General features: G+C 35.7%; 3 protein-coding genes across 3 annotated transcripts; all 3 read left to right on the top strand.

Annotated features, from left to right (window-relative positions):
- The first annotated feature begins 71 nt into the window (after positions 1 to 71).
- Positions 72 to 4,880, top strand: fance (FA complementation group E). Its single transcript, XM_039657773.2, has 10 exons — positions 72 to 422; positions 595 to 1,147; positions 1,507 to 1,551; positions 1,644 to 1,700; positions 1,790 to 1,933; positions 3,738 to 3,861; positions 3,965 to 4,040; positions 4,155 to 4,221; positions 4,298 to 4,423; positions 4,656 to 4,880. The coding sequence occupies exons 1-10, from the start codon at positions 220 to 222 to the stop codon at positions 4,755 to 4,757; spliced, it is 1,497 nt and encodes a 498-aa protein (XP_039513707.2). The 5' UTR covers positions 72 to 219; the 3' UTR covers positions 4,758 to 4,880.
- Positions 4,881 to 5,176: 296 nt separating this feature from the next.
- rpl10a (ribosomal protein L10a) lies at positions 5,177 to 8,754 on the top strand. The gene is made up of 6 exons (XM_039657934.2): positions 5,177 to 5,321; positions 5,753 to 5,824; positions 6,461 to 6,541; positions 6,955 to 7,103; positions 7,214 to 7,386; positions 8,530 to 8,754. The coding sequence occupies exons 1-6, from the start codon at positions 5,317 to 5,319 to the stop codon at positions 8,698 to 8,700; spliced, it is 651 nt and encodes a 216-aa protein (XP_039513868.1). The 5' UTR covers positions 5,177 to 5,316; the 3' UTR covers positions 8,701 to 8,754.
- Positions 8,755 to 10,049: 1,295 nt separating this feature from the next.
- On the top strand, positions 10,050 to 14,606 carry irag3a (inositol 1,4,5-triphosphate receptor associated 3a). The gene is made up of 10 exons (XM_089119624.1): positions 10,050 to 10,077; positions 11,146 to 11,286; positions 11,388 to 11,519; positions 11,645 to 11,792; positions 11,889 to 11,932; positions 12,090 to 12,140; positions 12,227 to 12,339; positions 13,869 to 13,997; positions 14,106 to 14,243; positions 14,331 to 14,606. The coding sequence occupies exons 1-10, from the start codon at positions 10,057 to 10,059 to the stop codon at positions 14,461 to 14,463; spliced, it is 1,050 nt and encodes a 349-aa protein (XP_088975750.1). The 5' UTR covers positions 10,050 to 10,056; the 3' UTR covers positions 14,464 to 14,606.
- The last annotated feature ends 63 nt before the right edge of the window (positions 14,607 to 14,669 follow it).

Here is a 14,669-nt window from a genome sequence, read left to right as displayed (position 1 = left end):
GCGAGCTAGGATTTTTTTTTCTTTTTTTTTTGTAATTCACCTCCAAACCTGCGGATGTCGCCTGTGTGCAATGAGTGCTTGTTTAGAGCCACAGAAAAAACTCATTCGAAACATTTCACACTAGTTTGTATCATGTTTCTGCTGTATCTGGGACCGCTACGATTTTAGTTTTAAAAATGATAGTAACTTAGCAAGCTTCGTCGTTGATCAGATCTAGTGATGGATCGGAAAGCTCTAATGCGGCGTTTTGACGGACGGTCCCGGTTATTGATTCACGCTCTGCATCTAGGAGTAACCGGGGCGAATAATGCGCTGACAGTTTTCAATAAACAGCGCAGATGTGATCCAGATTTCACCCTTACTCCGTTTTTAGAGACTTTGTGCCAGGAGGAAGCATCTGTGCGCGAGGACGCACTGGTTCTGTAAGCAGAGTAAACTGTCTGAGTGTTATGCTGTCATAAATGATCAGAAAATAACGTGGTTTTCCACTTTCTGTAAATAAATACCTATCAAAAAAAGGTTAACTTATAAAAAAAAAATGTGCACAAATACCTACATTTGCACTTGTCAACAAGAGTTTTGTTTGTTTTACAGGAGACCTTTGGTGTGCTTGTTTTCTGAAGGCTTTCAGCGAAATCTGCTTTGCTTTCTCCATCTGATTCACCCCGGACTTCCTAAAGACCGTGTTCTCCATCTCCTTCACTGTCTGACTCGGGATGACAGGGAAAATCAGTGGGCTTATGCCTTAATCAAGCAGCTTCGAAGAGATATTGAGGGCACTAGGGAAGGGACCCTCCTCACCTCAGACTGCACAGAGACACTAGAGAGTCTCTGTGCGAGATTCAGGAATGCTAATGCAAAGGGAAGATGGGCCTCTTGTTTTGAGGGGCTTAAAACAGAGGGTAAAGAGACCGACATGTCCATGAAAAAAAGGAAAAGTGACAACATGGATCATGATGGAAATGCCCTGGAAAAGCATCAAAGTAAAAGGGTAAAGGTGGATTACTCTCCAAGTAAAGATGAGAGCTTGACTGAAGAGGAGAAACAAAAAATGACAACAACACAGCAGAACCAGAGTGCTGCCTCTGGATCACAGGCTCATTCTGATCTGTTGGGGTCTTCAAAAAACCTGCCAGACAACATGAAGGTAAAGTGAAGTGCAGTTAAATGGATATTTAATACCTTAGTAAAATCTAATTTCAGTTAATCCATCAACTAACATGAACTAACAATGAGCAATATGTTGTTACAGTATGAATGTTCATGTTAGTTCAAAGTGCATTAACTAAAGTTAATAGATACAACATACAACCTTAAAATGTTTTAGTAATTGTTGAAAAATAAATATTAACTAATATTAATAAATGCTGTTCATTTTTAGGTCACTAAATGAATCCTTATTGTGAAGTGTTACCATAATCTGCTCATGCATGAAAAAAATTAATTATGTATTCATGTTCTTGAATTAATGGGTGAATTTTTATCATTTTACATTCCATTTTATAGGCTGCCATTCCTGTGATTAAAGAATTACTGGATCCAGAGTCAGTGGTAAGATTTTTTTTTTTTGTTTTTTTGTTTTTTTGCAAATTTAACTGCTATAAATCATCCCATTTATATAATTTAAATTATTTTCTTCACAGTGGGATGAGAGCTCTCTGTCCGCTCTGAAAGTATTTCATGAATGCGACTCCAATGAGGTTTGTGGTGTTTCCGTTGAAAATGAAGTACTTTTTGGATTTGTTCCTCCATAAATGCATTAGTATAAATGAGTTGTATCTGATCACAGGTGGAGGTATTGTGTTCACTGCTGGGTTTGTCTGAAGCATCTGAACAGAGTTTACCTCAGTTCTGTAGCTGCCTGTTGGAGCTTTCTCCAGACCTCAGTCACAGCACTGCTTCTGCTGTGATCACACACCTGCTGCTCGACAAGGTCAGTACCTTCATTTGCCATAGGTAAAAGATCTTACAATGATTTCAATCATAATATTGAGCCTCGGAACATCAATAAATGAGTAATATATACACTAGGGGTGGGCGATATAGCCTAAAAATTATATCACGATATTTCAAGAATATTTGCGATAATGATATTTATCACGATATAGAAAAAATATATATGAAACAATGTTTTATTGGTGATTGCAGCTGGCTGGCAGCAGCATTAGTGCAAAAAAAAAAAAGTATAACATAACTCCTTATCATTTTATTTTAACAATAACTACAGTAATACATTAACAATATTAACAATAACTTCAGAAGCCTGCACAATATTGTCACCTAATAAAATTTACCTAAACTTTGAAGTACAAAAATAATAGTCTAATAGTCTGCCTGCATAGTTTTTGGATTAGCATCAAATGAGGTATACAATACCTAATTTATACAATAATTGTATAAAATTGGAACATTTAGGGAAAAAAACATTTAGTGGGGAATAAATAAGAGACAATTGTAACACTAAATCTGGTAAAACTTTACACATTGCTCTTTGTATTGTACATTCATGAAAAAAAAACAAGGTAACAAATCAAAAGGATTAATTATTATATAGCATAGTCTACTATAAAATTGAGGCATGTTTAAAATGTATAGCACAGCTGTTTAATGAGGCAGCAACATATGATCGATAGGACAGAACAAAGGCTATTAATAATCTTTTATTGCGCAAAAGTATTATGATATGAAAGGCTCCAATATATCGCACAGCGCTTATGCGCATCCCGAGCGCTGAATGATGCGCTTGAAGCAACACGGAGTCACAGCGCGCACGCGCAGCGCGTCGAATACTCCGCACTGAACAGTTCAAAGCACAAAGTAAATAAATATTGATGCGTAGCGTCGTGTATAATATACAGCATCTAGCTGTGCAATCGTTTATCGAGTCCTTTCTTTTAACAGTTTTACATTTCAGTTACTGTGCGCGTGATGAACAACAGTGCTCTGACTCTAGTGTTTTGCTCTAGTCTAACAGACACCCGGCCGGTAGAAAGTAACATGATGATTTAACGTTACAGCAATAAAGTCCAGCAAGATAAAGTTGTGTTATGCGAAACCATAGACCTTTTATTTACAAATATAATAATAGTAACATTGAATCATCTTAGAAAGAGTTTAATCGTGTTGACTGTTGTACCCGAACTGCGGAAACTCTGAAGGAAGATTAGGCGAATGCAAAATGTACGCTAGTAGGGAAGTGGTGAAACGAGTTTTCATGCATATTTGACAAAAAAATAAATAAATAAATTGTGTTGTTGGAGATCTGACCTCTTGTACTCAAACAACTTCCATACTATTGAAGTAGCGCCCTTTTTAGGAACTAAATCTTGATCTGATCCGGAGGCTTACATGCTGCTGTGTTGTGCACGCGCTAAGTAACGTAAATACGCCATACGTCATCATATCATCAATATCGCGATATGACAATTTTTTATCATGTAAAATTTTATACCGGTATTATCGTGGACGGTATGATATGGCACAGCCCTAATATACACACGAATACAGCATTGGTAAAAAAAATAAAAAAATAACCAGTAAGATCTAAAAATCTTAAAAAATCTTAAATATCGTAAAAATCTTACCCCCAAAACTTGGTTTGTTTCCTTTTATGATTCGTACAGAAATACTTTAATATAATTTGTAGGTGTTATGATTTAAATACTTTTATTTTATATTTGATAATTGCCAGAATAAAAGCTTAGTCACACTTATATTTATGTATTTCTCTGTCTCAGATTGTGTCCCTTGCAGAAGCTGCCTCTCGTTGTTTGGTATCAGTTGTAACGTCTCTTTGCACTCGTTACCCCAGACCGACCTGCCAGGCGCTGATAGAGCCAATTTTACGGAAGGGACAAACTGGTATGATTTTGTATTGTTTTTTTTTACCTGCATATCAAAGTTAGCATGCATTTTGTTTGTTTTAGACCTTTTTCATTTAACCCAATTGTATGTTTTTTTTTAGGAAGCGCCCAGGCAGAGTTACTCTGTAGACTGGTAGTGGACTGCCTTGAGCCACATCACAGGCTTCTTGTATTTCGGTCAGTCTGAACAATTTAACTGTCAGAAAGAAATTGATGGAATATACCATGTTGGAGTAACTTAACAGGTTGACAGAGTTTTACTAACTATAGAAATTTGCATTCAAATCTTAGGACAATACTTGGAGTGTCCTGGGATGAGGGTGTGTTATCAGTCATCCATGCATTGTTGGATTCAAAGGTACTTCAGAAATCTTTTTTGAATCTTAAACGATGGTTTTGTCCTATCTTAATGGTTTCTGTTGTAATGCTCACAGCTTGATCTGAGTGAAGAGGATTTCTCTCTCTTCACCGACCAGCTTTGCAAACAGTCTCCACATTTTAGCAAATCTATGAAGTTTGCCAAGATGTTGCTGAGTGTCTTGACCAAATATCAGTCACATGTGAGTATAACTGTAATATGGAAATTGAAAAACACCTGACCATAGCCTTCAACCACACCAGTATAATTAGATGGTCCTTGGCATTATTAATACTAAGAAACATAATTATTCTCCATACACAAATTACTAAGGCATATGATATTAACTAATAAACATCACATTAATATCTACATGTTATTTTTTTTAAAGCTAGTAAAACTGCTAATTAATAAGGTTTTTTTTTTCATTCCAGGTGAATTCTTCATGCCACCATACACTTTCCAGTTGCCTGTCTTTCAATGAAACCTTCCTCAAGAAATCATTGCAGGCTGCATTAAAACGAATTTCTCTTTGAAACATACTATTCTCATGTTAAATGGCACTTGACTTTCTTTTGATCTGATTGTATTATTTTGTAAATAGATTTTGTAAATGTAATAAAAATGTATAATACTGTATAGTTTTTTTTTTTTTGGGGGGGGGGGGGGGATAAAAATATAAATTTGCAATGGGTTAATTTCCATATGTAATTTTCAGATTATTTATAAAACTTCATATTTTCAATTAAATCTTAATTTGTATTATTTAAATGCTTTGTACTGGAGACATTTGAACGATTAAAGATACATTATTGTGATATGTTTATAAATTAAATATATATATATATATATATTTGTTTCCATCGTACTCATTTTGTTACATTTATTGTTATTGTAAATGGCGAACAGACTCATTTGACACTTTACAAAATAATAGTTTGTGAAATGTAAAGTTTTCTCTTATGGTGTGGCCACAACAATCATGGCGGCTCCGGAAGTCCTTTATTCACATCTGGCGGCGCATATATTCAGCGCAACTTCCCTTCATTCTTCCTTTTTCCGAGCTCCGTGTGAAAGGAGAGACATCACGGCAAAATGAGGCACGTGAGAAATATTCATCTATATTTATATATAACGTGTTTAATTCCACATTAATTTATGTTTCACTGTTTAATGGGCACATGAGCAAATATATCATCAAGCATAGCCAGTCAGACATTGTAACATTTCTTGACAATCTCAAACAAGCTTGAAAGATGCCACGCTGTTTAGCGGGCCATCTGCAATGCAATCCGGTTTAATCTGCGGATTATTTAACTTCATCTGAAATTATAATTATTTTGACAGCTGTTATTTATCGGTAACATGATTTATATTGAAATATTGAAGTGTTAAAACACTGTTTGGAGGTATGTTAATGATGTATTCACTGGTCAATCATCAAACACAGTCATCGATACATTATGTGCTCGTGACACTCGGAAGTAAACTGTAGTCATGCTATTAATCATATTTTTGTATTTTTTAACAGCAAGGTCTCGAGAGACACTTTGTACGAGGCTGTTCGGGAGGTCCAGTCTGGTTCCCGTCGTAAGAGGAGAAAGTAAGACTCGGACAATGTTGTTTTTCCTAGCCACTGACGTCTAAAAAATGTTGTAGTGCAGGCTATTCGCATTATACTTTTAACTTTTTTCGATTATTTATGTCGCATTCATTTTTTTTAAGAAGCAAGTATTTTAATGGTGAACAGTGCGTTTCAATACTTACATTGTGGAGAAATTGAGATTGGTGCTAGTATCCTATTCATCATACTTCATGACCGTATACATGTACTAGTAAAGCTTGAACATGAGGTTATAGCTAAGTTATTGTTCTTAGTTAGCCAAGTATGTAGTACTACCTAATGAGTAAAGTTGGCAACTACTGATATAATGGGTAGCAACAACAGTTGGAATTCATTCATGTTGGAATGTAAAGTTTATATCCAGTAGTAATGTCTTGTCACTATTGGGATAGGGATTTGTTTCAAAGCAACTAGTGCTTTTGAAAGGTAACTTCTGGTGAACAGATGTTGGATTACTTGATATATAGATAGATTACAATTAATTAAATGGAATAATTGTTTAACCTATTGCTATAATGTGTAGAAATAAGCCTCTGCCTAAACTGTATTTTAGTTAACACCACTATGTGACCGTTACTTGCATATGGGATATTTATAGTGACTTTTATATTTAAGGTTTCTTGAGACTGTGGAACTGCAGATCAGCTTGAAGAACTACGATCCCCAGAAGGACAAGCGTTTCTCAGGCACCGTCAGGTTCGGACCTTTACTGTATCACCCAGCCTTCCCACTGCTTGCCCTTTGATTTGCCTTAAATCTCTGACTTTCTTTAATGGATTAGTTATCCACTTGATTAAATTGCATGAGCGGGCAAGTTAAAGGCAGGCGTTGGAGAACAGTCTCGGGTAGTCTGTCTGAACCACCCATTCTCAGGGTTGGTGAAGCAGGCGGACCCCTACCCTGGGTCTTAAAACATGAGGGGAGGCTATAGGTGACTGCTTTCATGCAGTCATACCTAAGCCGACCATTTTGTTAAATGCCTGTGCAATCAACACCTGATGCCAGCTCAGGTGGTATGGGTAAGACTCTTCTGATCTGCATCACATGGGTCGAAAGGGGTCCGATATGCTTATGCTTTGTCTGTCAGTCTAATCCCTCACTCCTTGTAGGCTGAAGACTACCCCACGCCCCAAGTTCTCTGTGTGTGTCCTTGGTGACCAGCAGCATTGTGATGAAGCCAAAGCCGCAGAGTTCCCACACATGGACATCGAGGCTCTTAAAAAGCTTAACAAGAACAAGAAAATGGTCAAGAAGCTGGGTGAGTTTGCTCTGAAGATTTGCGGTCAACAGCACATTAGCGAGAAGACGTGCATGTGCTATAGCTCGTTCTGTATTGAGTCTACATATTGATTTTGTGGTTCTTTTTAGCAAAAAAGTACGACGCTTTCCTGGCCTCCGAATCTCTGATCAAGCAGATTCCTCGTATCCTGGGACCTGGTCTTAACAAGGCAGGAAAGTTTCCTTCTCTGCTCACCCATAACGAGAACCTGATCACCAAGGTGGATGAAGTAAAATCCACCATCAAATTCCAGATGAAGAAGGTATGTTTATTCATGACATCGTATCACTTTTTTTTATGCCAGCATGCATTAGCGGTCAAAAGTGTGGGCTGCCTTTTCTTTTCTTTTATTTTAAAGCTTTTTACCACATTGATCAATTGATAGTTTAGCTGTTCTTTGGAACTTTCTTTTCGCCAAAGAATCCTGGGGGGAAAAGTGCTGTTTCCATGAAGCAGCACCACCATTTTTAACATTGTTCAGAAAAGTTTGAGCACCAAATCAGCATATTAGAATGATTTCTGATAGATCATGTGACACTGAAGACTGGATTAATGATGCTGAAAATTCAGCTTTGCCATCACAGGAATACATTACCTGTTATTTTTATCAAACTGTATTGTTCATGAAAATGATTCGAGAACAAAATAAATTGCATGCTCTGAAGCTGAAGAGAATGAGCACTGGTAAACTGAAGTACTTTTCTAGCAGGTTGTTTCAATCAGCGAAAGCTCTTTAGGTTACTCTGCATTGTTCATTAACTCAAATTAACGCATCCTATGTTAGATTAATTGGATATATATTCACAAAATAAACATTACAGTTTACAATGGCACAATTCTCAAGCGAACTTGACTGTGCTCGTCATGAAGGCTAAACTTCATAGATGCACTCTTTTCGCCACAACGCGCTCGTCGTGATGAAACACTGGCAAACAGGAATTCTCAGTTCTTTTACAGGTGTGTTATAATGTTATGAAGCCTATGTGACAGATTTGTGCTGCACATGTTTTACTGAACTATATTTTCCTTTTCGAAGTGATTCCAATCGTGGCAAACAGTGCCCATCTCTCAACTCAAGTAAATCGAATCTATTGGCTTTGATATATTGACCTAATTTTGTTATCATATTAATAACTATAACAAAAAAATGACCATTTGTCGGCTGATATCATCAATATGGGGTCTGTATTGTGCATCCCTGAAATATAAATTGTTTATTTTGAATTTTGGACATGCATAGTATTGTTTTTTATCTTCAATCAAATGTATGCAGCCTTGATAAACTATTATTATTATTATTTTTTTTTTTTTAGATCGTACTACCCCCCTACATTGTACATGCTGATGTATTTATCCAACTGGGAAAATTGGGCTTGAGTTTATATCTGTCATCTGTCTTGTTCAGGTTCTGTGTCTGGCTGTGGGAGTTGGTCATGTCAGGATGACTGAGGAAGAGCTGGTCTACAACATTCACCTGGCTGTGAACTTCCTGGTGTCTCTACTGAAGAAGAACTGGCAGAACGTCAGAGCTCTCTACATCAAGAGCACCATGGGAAAGCCACAGCGCCTCTATTAGAGACTTTGTTCCATCATTTTTCCATAAATAAATGTGGAGTTGGTCCAAATCTTGTCTTGTTTTAATGTGTCATTCATGATCTTTAAAATAAATTGAATCTGTTCAATCTGCACCTAGTGCTCTTTTACAAAACATGGGATCAAAATATCTTGTCCAACTTAAAAAAATAGTTAATCAAAGGTTTTTAGCTTTTTTATTATTATTTAAAAAAATAAACTGATTTGGTGCGAAAAGCTTCATGTAGTTCACAGAAAAAGCTTGATTATAAGAGGCTCCATGCATACAGTATGTTTTTGCAGTTGTTTTGTAGTGTTGAATTTTTGTGAATGGCATTGTCATACTAGTATATGTGGCAGCCATGACATGTCTGAAACAGCCTTAGCCTCATCTATCTCTTAATGAGATTATGCAGTGTCTGTCGGGAGTAGGAAGCGGAGAGCAAGAAATCACGGTAAATGTCATGGTAAGCAAGCGTTTGTCTTCATTTACCATACTTTGATTCATTGTGGTTATCTTGAAACCGAGCAGTAAATCTTGTCCAAATCCAATTATTGTGGTCTGAATGAATCTGTAATGTTGGAGAGCCTTTGTTTATAGATGACAAGAATATGTAGGCAGAATGTCAGATCTTTATTTGTAGAAACCTTGGTGTTAAGTGTACTGATTCTCCATGGTGCTGGAGAAATAAGAATGCACGTAAGTTGAGCTTCTATATTCCGTATATAGTGTAGACAATTACAGTTCTTAATTATTTTGCAACTAATATGCAGATAAGTTGATTAGATTTTCATTAACTCAGATTGAGATTTAAAATGGAAATTAAATCCATTTATTAATGGTGTTGGTTTTTTTGTGTTTGTTTTATGTTTTTTGCTTACTATGTATTACAATTTATGTTCTTTTAACGTTAATGGTCAGGCCTGTGAAGACCAGCAAGTGCTGAACAACATCCAAACAGAGGATGACTCTGAGGAAGGTAACACTTAAACAAAACCATTTAGGCTGCTCGCAATACATTCTGCTTATTCTTAAATGGTATATTATCTATTTTCTTCTGAAGGACTTAAACATGAGGACCAAATTTCTTTAGAAGAGTCAGTTATTGAGAGGCTGGGTCCTAACAGGTGATTAAAACTAGCTTTGAATAGATTGTTAGTGTTATTACTATTGTTATGTTTATTTTTGTATCATTTACTGTATTTTGTTGATATACATGTGAAAATTTTATAAAAATGTAAGTTATAAAAATAGCTTTGAAGTCCCCCTATTAATTTGTATGGATATACAAACATTTAATTCTTGCTTTGTGGACATAAATTCTTATAATGTCTTATTTTTCTCCTTCATAGTGTTGATATGACAGCGGAGGAACTGGAGGTCAGTTCATTTTTGATTGAAATTCAAAAATGTTGCCCCGGTTTCACAGACAGGGATAAGATTAAGCCAGGATTAGGTCTTATATCAATTAGAGCATTTAAGTAGCTTTTAATAAACATGCCTTTGAAAAAAATGAGATAAAACAATGGCAGCGACATATCTTTAAAAATGTCAGAGCAAGTTGCTTTCACTTAAGGCAGCTTGGTAACACTTTAGAATGTGGTTCATTCGTTAATGAATAACAACACAGGAACTATTGAGGAACACAATATTAACAGTCTGGTAACTATTATTAACTAACAAGAAATTCTGATTAACTTCCGATATTACTTCTCATATTAAGTAATAGCGCCCAGATGAAGTATAGTTCACTATTAACTATTTTAATAACTATTTTTTTTAATGATTCCCAGAGAACTATTGAAAAAGTTTGTTAACAATCTAGTAGCTACTATTAAATAAAAAGAAACGCTGATTAACAAATTGAAGTAATAACGCACAGATGAAAGTGGTACTTCATATTTCTATGGGAATTACTAATTATCTGGATCCGTATTCTAAGGTGAAGATCATGGGAACTAACTAGTAATGAATGAAAATAATTTCAAGCCTTTGAGATTTTTGGTAAACTTTTTAATAGTATAATTTTAGAAAATTTCTTTAGAAGTATGTAGTAACACTTGAGTCATTACTAGTTAGTTAAATACGGATCCAAATAATTAGTAATTCCCATAGAGGTATGTAGTAACATAACATTTGAGTGACTGAGCAGATTGTGAAATACTCAGACCGGCCCGTCTGGCACCAACAACCATGCCACGCTCAAAATTGCTTAAATCACCCTTTTTTCCCATTCTGATATTCAGTTTGGAGTTCAGGAGATTGTCTTGACCAGGACCACACCCCTAAATGCATTGAAGCAACTGTCATGTGATTGGTTGATTAGATCATTGCATTCATGAGAAATTGAACATGTGTTCCTAATAATTCTTTAGGTGAGTGTATTGAATATTCTGATTATTTCTGAATACATTTTCCCCTAAATTTTTCTTTTTGCTGCGATCACAGGCTGCTTTCTCTCGGCTGTCTCTGGCCTTTCAATGTGACCAGTTCACGCTGTGTCAAAGGCTGGAGACAGAGGAACACGCTCGGGACAATGCTGAGGACAACCTCAAACTGGAAGTGGAAAGAAGCATGGAAGTGATAGAAGTATGACTACAGTCTGATAATAGATTTTTTTTTTATTATTGATTTTTGTTTGTTATGGGATTCAGTCATATGCCGATTCTTGGAGTGTATTTTTGTCACAGACACTCAAGGGAATGTGTTTAGATATCAAACGGACCAGGCTCCTTCAACGTCTTGAGCTGTGTCTTAACATTATCGGGGGCACCATCGGACGAATCTCCAACACAGCAGAGGTTCTTGGGGCAGTGCATCAGGTATCGATCCATACTCGATTTTACTCTGGTAGCAAAGCCATGGACATTACAGTGGGTCCTACTAAGTTGGAAGTTCAGTAAATGTCCTTTTAATATGTTAAATACCATTCTGTCTCTTTGAGTAGGAGGCTAAAGTGAGCCATGCAGTGGAACTGATGGTGGCTCATGTGGAGAACCTGAGGAGCCGCCATGAGAAGAACAGTGTTGTATTGGAGGAAATGAAGAAACAGATGGAGAAAAGCAGCAGAGAGCGACATTTCTGTGAGCAAAGGGGTAGGAGAACACCCATTAGGTTCTCTCATGATGTTAAAGTGGTGATCCATCCACTAGCATTTAAAAAAACCAACTTTTTTTTGTGTTTTACTGCAGAGGAAATTGACTCTATTGAAAAGCTGGAAAAAGACCCACAGAAGGTATTGAATGCAAACTTGTTCAGTTTTATCCTGATAAAATGTTTTTTGTTGTTTGCTTTTCTTGTATGTATTTGTAGTTCAGGTGTGTATTAAATGATTTGTTAGAGTATCATCTGATTGATAATACCTGTCTCTTTCTCTTCCGCCTCCCTCTCAGCCACAGTTACGGCGTAGAATCAGTACAAATGTCATCACAAAGCAAACCCAGGTCGGTGCACAATGAGTTTAATTCACTCAATTACATTTTAACCACAATAAACATCTGATGTTATCTGATTTACTTTTCTCTTGAAGAGACAAAAAGTAAAGGATTCAGAAGCTATATTATCTTCAGTGACCAATGAGACCAGTGAATCATACTCAAAGAAACCAGACCACACAGAAGACTGCCTTCTAATGGATCAAGGGTAATTTGAATTCAGTTTACATTTTAAGTCTGTAAATAAATAATAAATAAAAGCTTTTACTTTGCATTTGCTAACAAGTGGCTAAATTGGACTGCGCAGATTTAGTCAGGAACATTAAACTATTAAACTCATCTACTCTCTACTCTGCTTTCACAGCCTTGTTGTGTTTATAATCTCGCTCTAAGTCAAACTTCTAGTGAAAACGACCGAAATAGTAGTCGAAAGTAGCCTGGATGCCAGCCTGAACTCTGCCCACAACATTTTTTTTTTCTTATTAGAAAATGAGTACGATGAAGTCAGGCTAAGTCAAAAGCTTAATGGTGGTGATATTGACGTCATGCGACCGTACGGAGGCGTATTGCATTCACTTGAAGAAAAAAAATCTACTCTGTTTTTCTGAATTAATGAGTTAATTTTTCATGAGAAAAAAAATTGCTCTGTTTTTCTGAATTAATGAGTTAATTTTTCATGAGAAAATTTTTTTTTGCTCCGTTTTTCTGAATTAACGAGTTAATTTTTCATGAGAAATTTTTTTTGCTCTGTTTTTCTGAATTAATGAGTTAATTTTTCATGAGAAAAAAAGTTTTTCTCTGTTTTTCTGAATTAATGAGTTAATTTTTCATGAGAAAATATTTTTTTCTCTGTTTTTCTGAATTAATGAGTTAATTTTTCGTGAGAAAAAAGTTTTTGCTCTGTTTTTTTCTGAATTAACTCGTTAATTCAGAAAAACAGAGCAAAAAAAAAAATTCCATGAAAAATTAACTCGTTAATTCAGAAAAACAGAGCAAAAAAAAATCCATTAAAAATTAACTCATTAATTCAGAAAAACAGAGAAAAAAATATTTTCTCATGAAAAATTAACTCATTAATTCAGAAAAACAGAGCAAATTTTTTTTCTCATGAAAAATTAACTCGTTAATTCAGAAAAACAGAGTAGATTTTTTTTTCTTCAAGTGAATGCAATACGCCTCCGTACGACCGTGGTGCAGTTTTTATGCAATTGTATTTAGGCTTCACAATTTTTTAAAGTTTAATAAAACATGCAAAAATCGAACTTTTGTTGGTCAGAGAGACCTTATTTTGTGAAATAATCAAAAAGCCAATGGAAAAGTCCTATTTTGGTCATGCTAATTTCCGGGTTGGCCTTCCAAAATCATCACCACAACTCTCTATTGTGATGTACATCTGATTGAAACAGATTATTGACAAAAACAAACAAACAAACAAACAAACAAAAAGACGTAGGGTGGAGGCTTGGTTTGTCTTTAAAAGAAATTAAACATACATTAATGAACAGTTCTCAATAAGATCAATCTCATGCTTTATAAAGCAGATGGGGTTAATTTGTGCCATTTCATCAACATGCAATTTAATTTGAACCTTGATTTTCTTTACGTTTTTGATCTGAAGTCTTGTCCTAAAGTTTTTCTTACATCGTTTGCTTAAAAATACATAACATTTTTGGAGGTCAATTTAGTCTGACAGCTTTTATGGTCTGATACCACATCTAAAGTCTCACATTTCTTAAGGCAAATAGTACCTCGAGAGGACAGTCCCTCACAAACTGCCATGGTGAATAGGCCTGAGGAAACATCCTCTGCCCAAATTGTTCCCATCCAGACTCTGAGACTTGAGCCAGGCCCTGTCTTTGTAAAAAAGTAGGAGAAGAACTTTCATGAATAAATTCAATTTAATGTAGCATTAGAGACATAAGGAAACCACATGCATTTAGTGGTAAGAGACTGTTGATTTTATATCTGCTACAGTCAAAAGAGAAACACAAGTTCACTGCCAGTGTTACCTCATCAAAGACTGAAGAGCAAGGCAGCGCTGGAGCACAGTCATGCCTGGCTCAAGAGATCTGAGCGCTACCTCAGAGACTGTGATAGATGTGTCATCAGCTTGTGAGTTTAAACCCTTAAACTCATTTTCCTTTTATTTATTGAATCATTAATGCATTAATTTTTCGGAACTCACTTGTATGGTTTCAGACAGCGCCCCCTGATGCAATGGATGTATCACTGCCGCTGGATAATCCTGGTTATCTACCTCACTGTTCTTTGCTCAATCATAATATTAGCCATACTAGTGTGGCTGCTACAAACCCCTGTCTTATGGATGTGAAAAATTATTATAAATATCCATAGAAATTAAAATGGAATGAATCTGTTAAAAGTACTGTTGATAGCTTTTGGTTACCATTTGGTACTTTGTTTTAGGGGAAACTGTTTCATGTATAGCTTGTAAATTGTCTCCGAATAAAAATCTTGCACTAGCACTTGTTTTCTGTTTTACTAAATGTAAATGTAAAATATTTGAAAATGTGACAA

This window comes from Pimephales promelas, chromosome 14 (assembly GCF_988280905.1).
Source record: "Pimephales promelas chromosome 14, fPimPro1.hap1.1, whole genome shotgun sequence".
Taxonomy (NCBI): Eukaryota; Metazoa; Chordata; class Actinopteri; order Cypriniformes; family Leuciscidae; genus Pimephales; species Pimephales promelas.
This window is presented reverse-complemented; position numbering and strand designations above follow the sequence as displayed.

Bases quoted from the DNA above. Each gene is read 5' to 3' on its own strand.
- fance (XM_039657773.2), top strand. From the start codon at position 220: ATGGATCGGAAAGCTCTAATGCGGCGTTTTGACGGACGGTCCCGGTTA. The intron at 1,148-1,506 runs GTAAAGTGAAGT...TCCATTTTATAG, and splicing joins ACCTGCCAGACAACATGAAG to GCTGCCATTCCTGTGATTAA. The intron at 4,222-4,297 runs GTACTTCAGAAA...TAATGCTCACAG, and splicing joins ATGCATTGTTGGATTCAAAG to CTTGATCTGAGTGAAGAGGA.
- rpl10a (XM_039657934.2), top strand. The intron at 6,542-6,954 runs GTTCGGACCTTT...CACTCCTTGTAG, and splicing joins CGTTTCTCAGGCACCGTCAG to GCTGAAGACTACCCCACGCC. The intron at 7,387-8,529 runs GTATGTTTATTC...TGTCTTGTTCAG, and splicing joins TCAAATTCCAGATGAAGAAG to GTTCTGTGTCTGGCTGTGGG.
- irag3a (XM_089119624.1), top strand. From the start codon at position 10,057: ATGACAGCGGAGGAACTGGAG. The intron at 12,141-12,226 runs GTCGGTGCACAA...TTTCTCTTGAAG, and splicing joins TCATCACAAAGCAAACCCAG to AGACAAAAAGTAAAGGATTC. The intron at 13,998-14,105 runs GTAGGAGAAGAA...TATCTGCTACAG, and splicing joins GGCCCTGTCTTTGTAAAAAA to TCAAAAGAGAAACACAAGTT.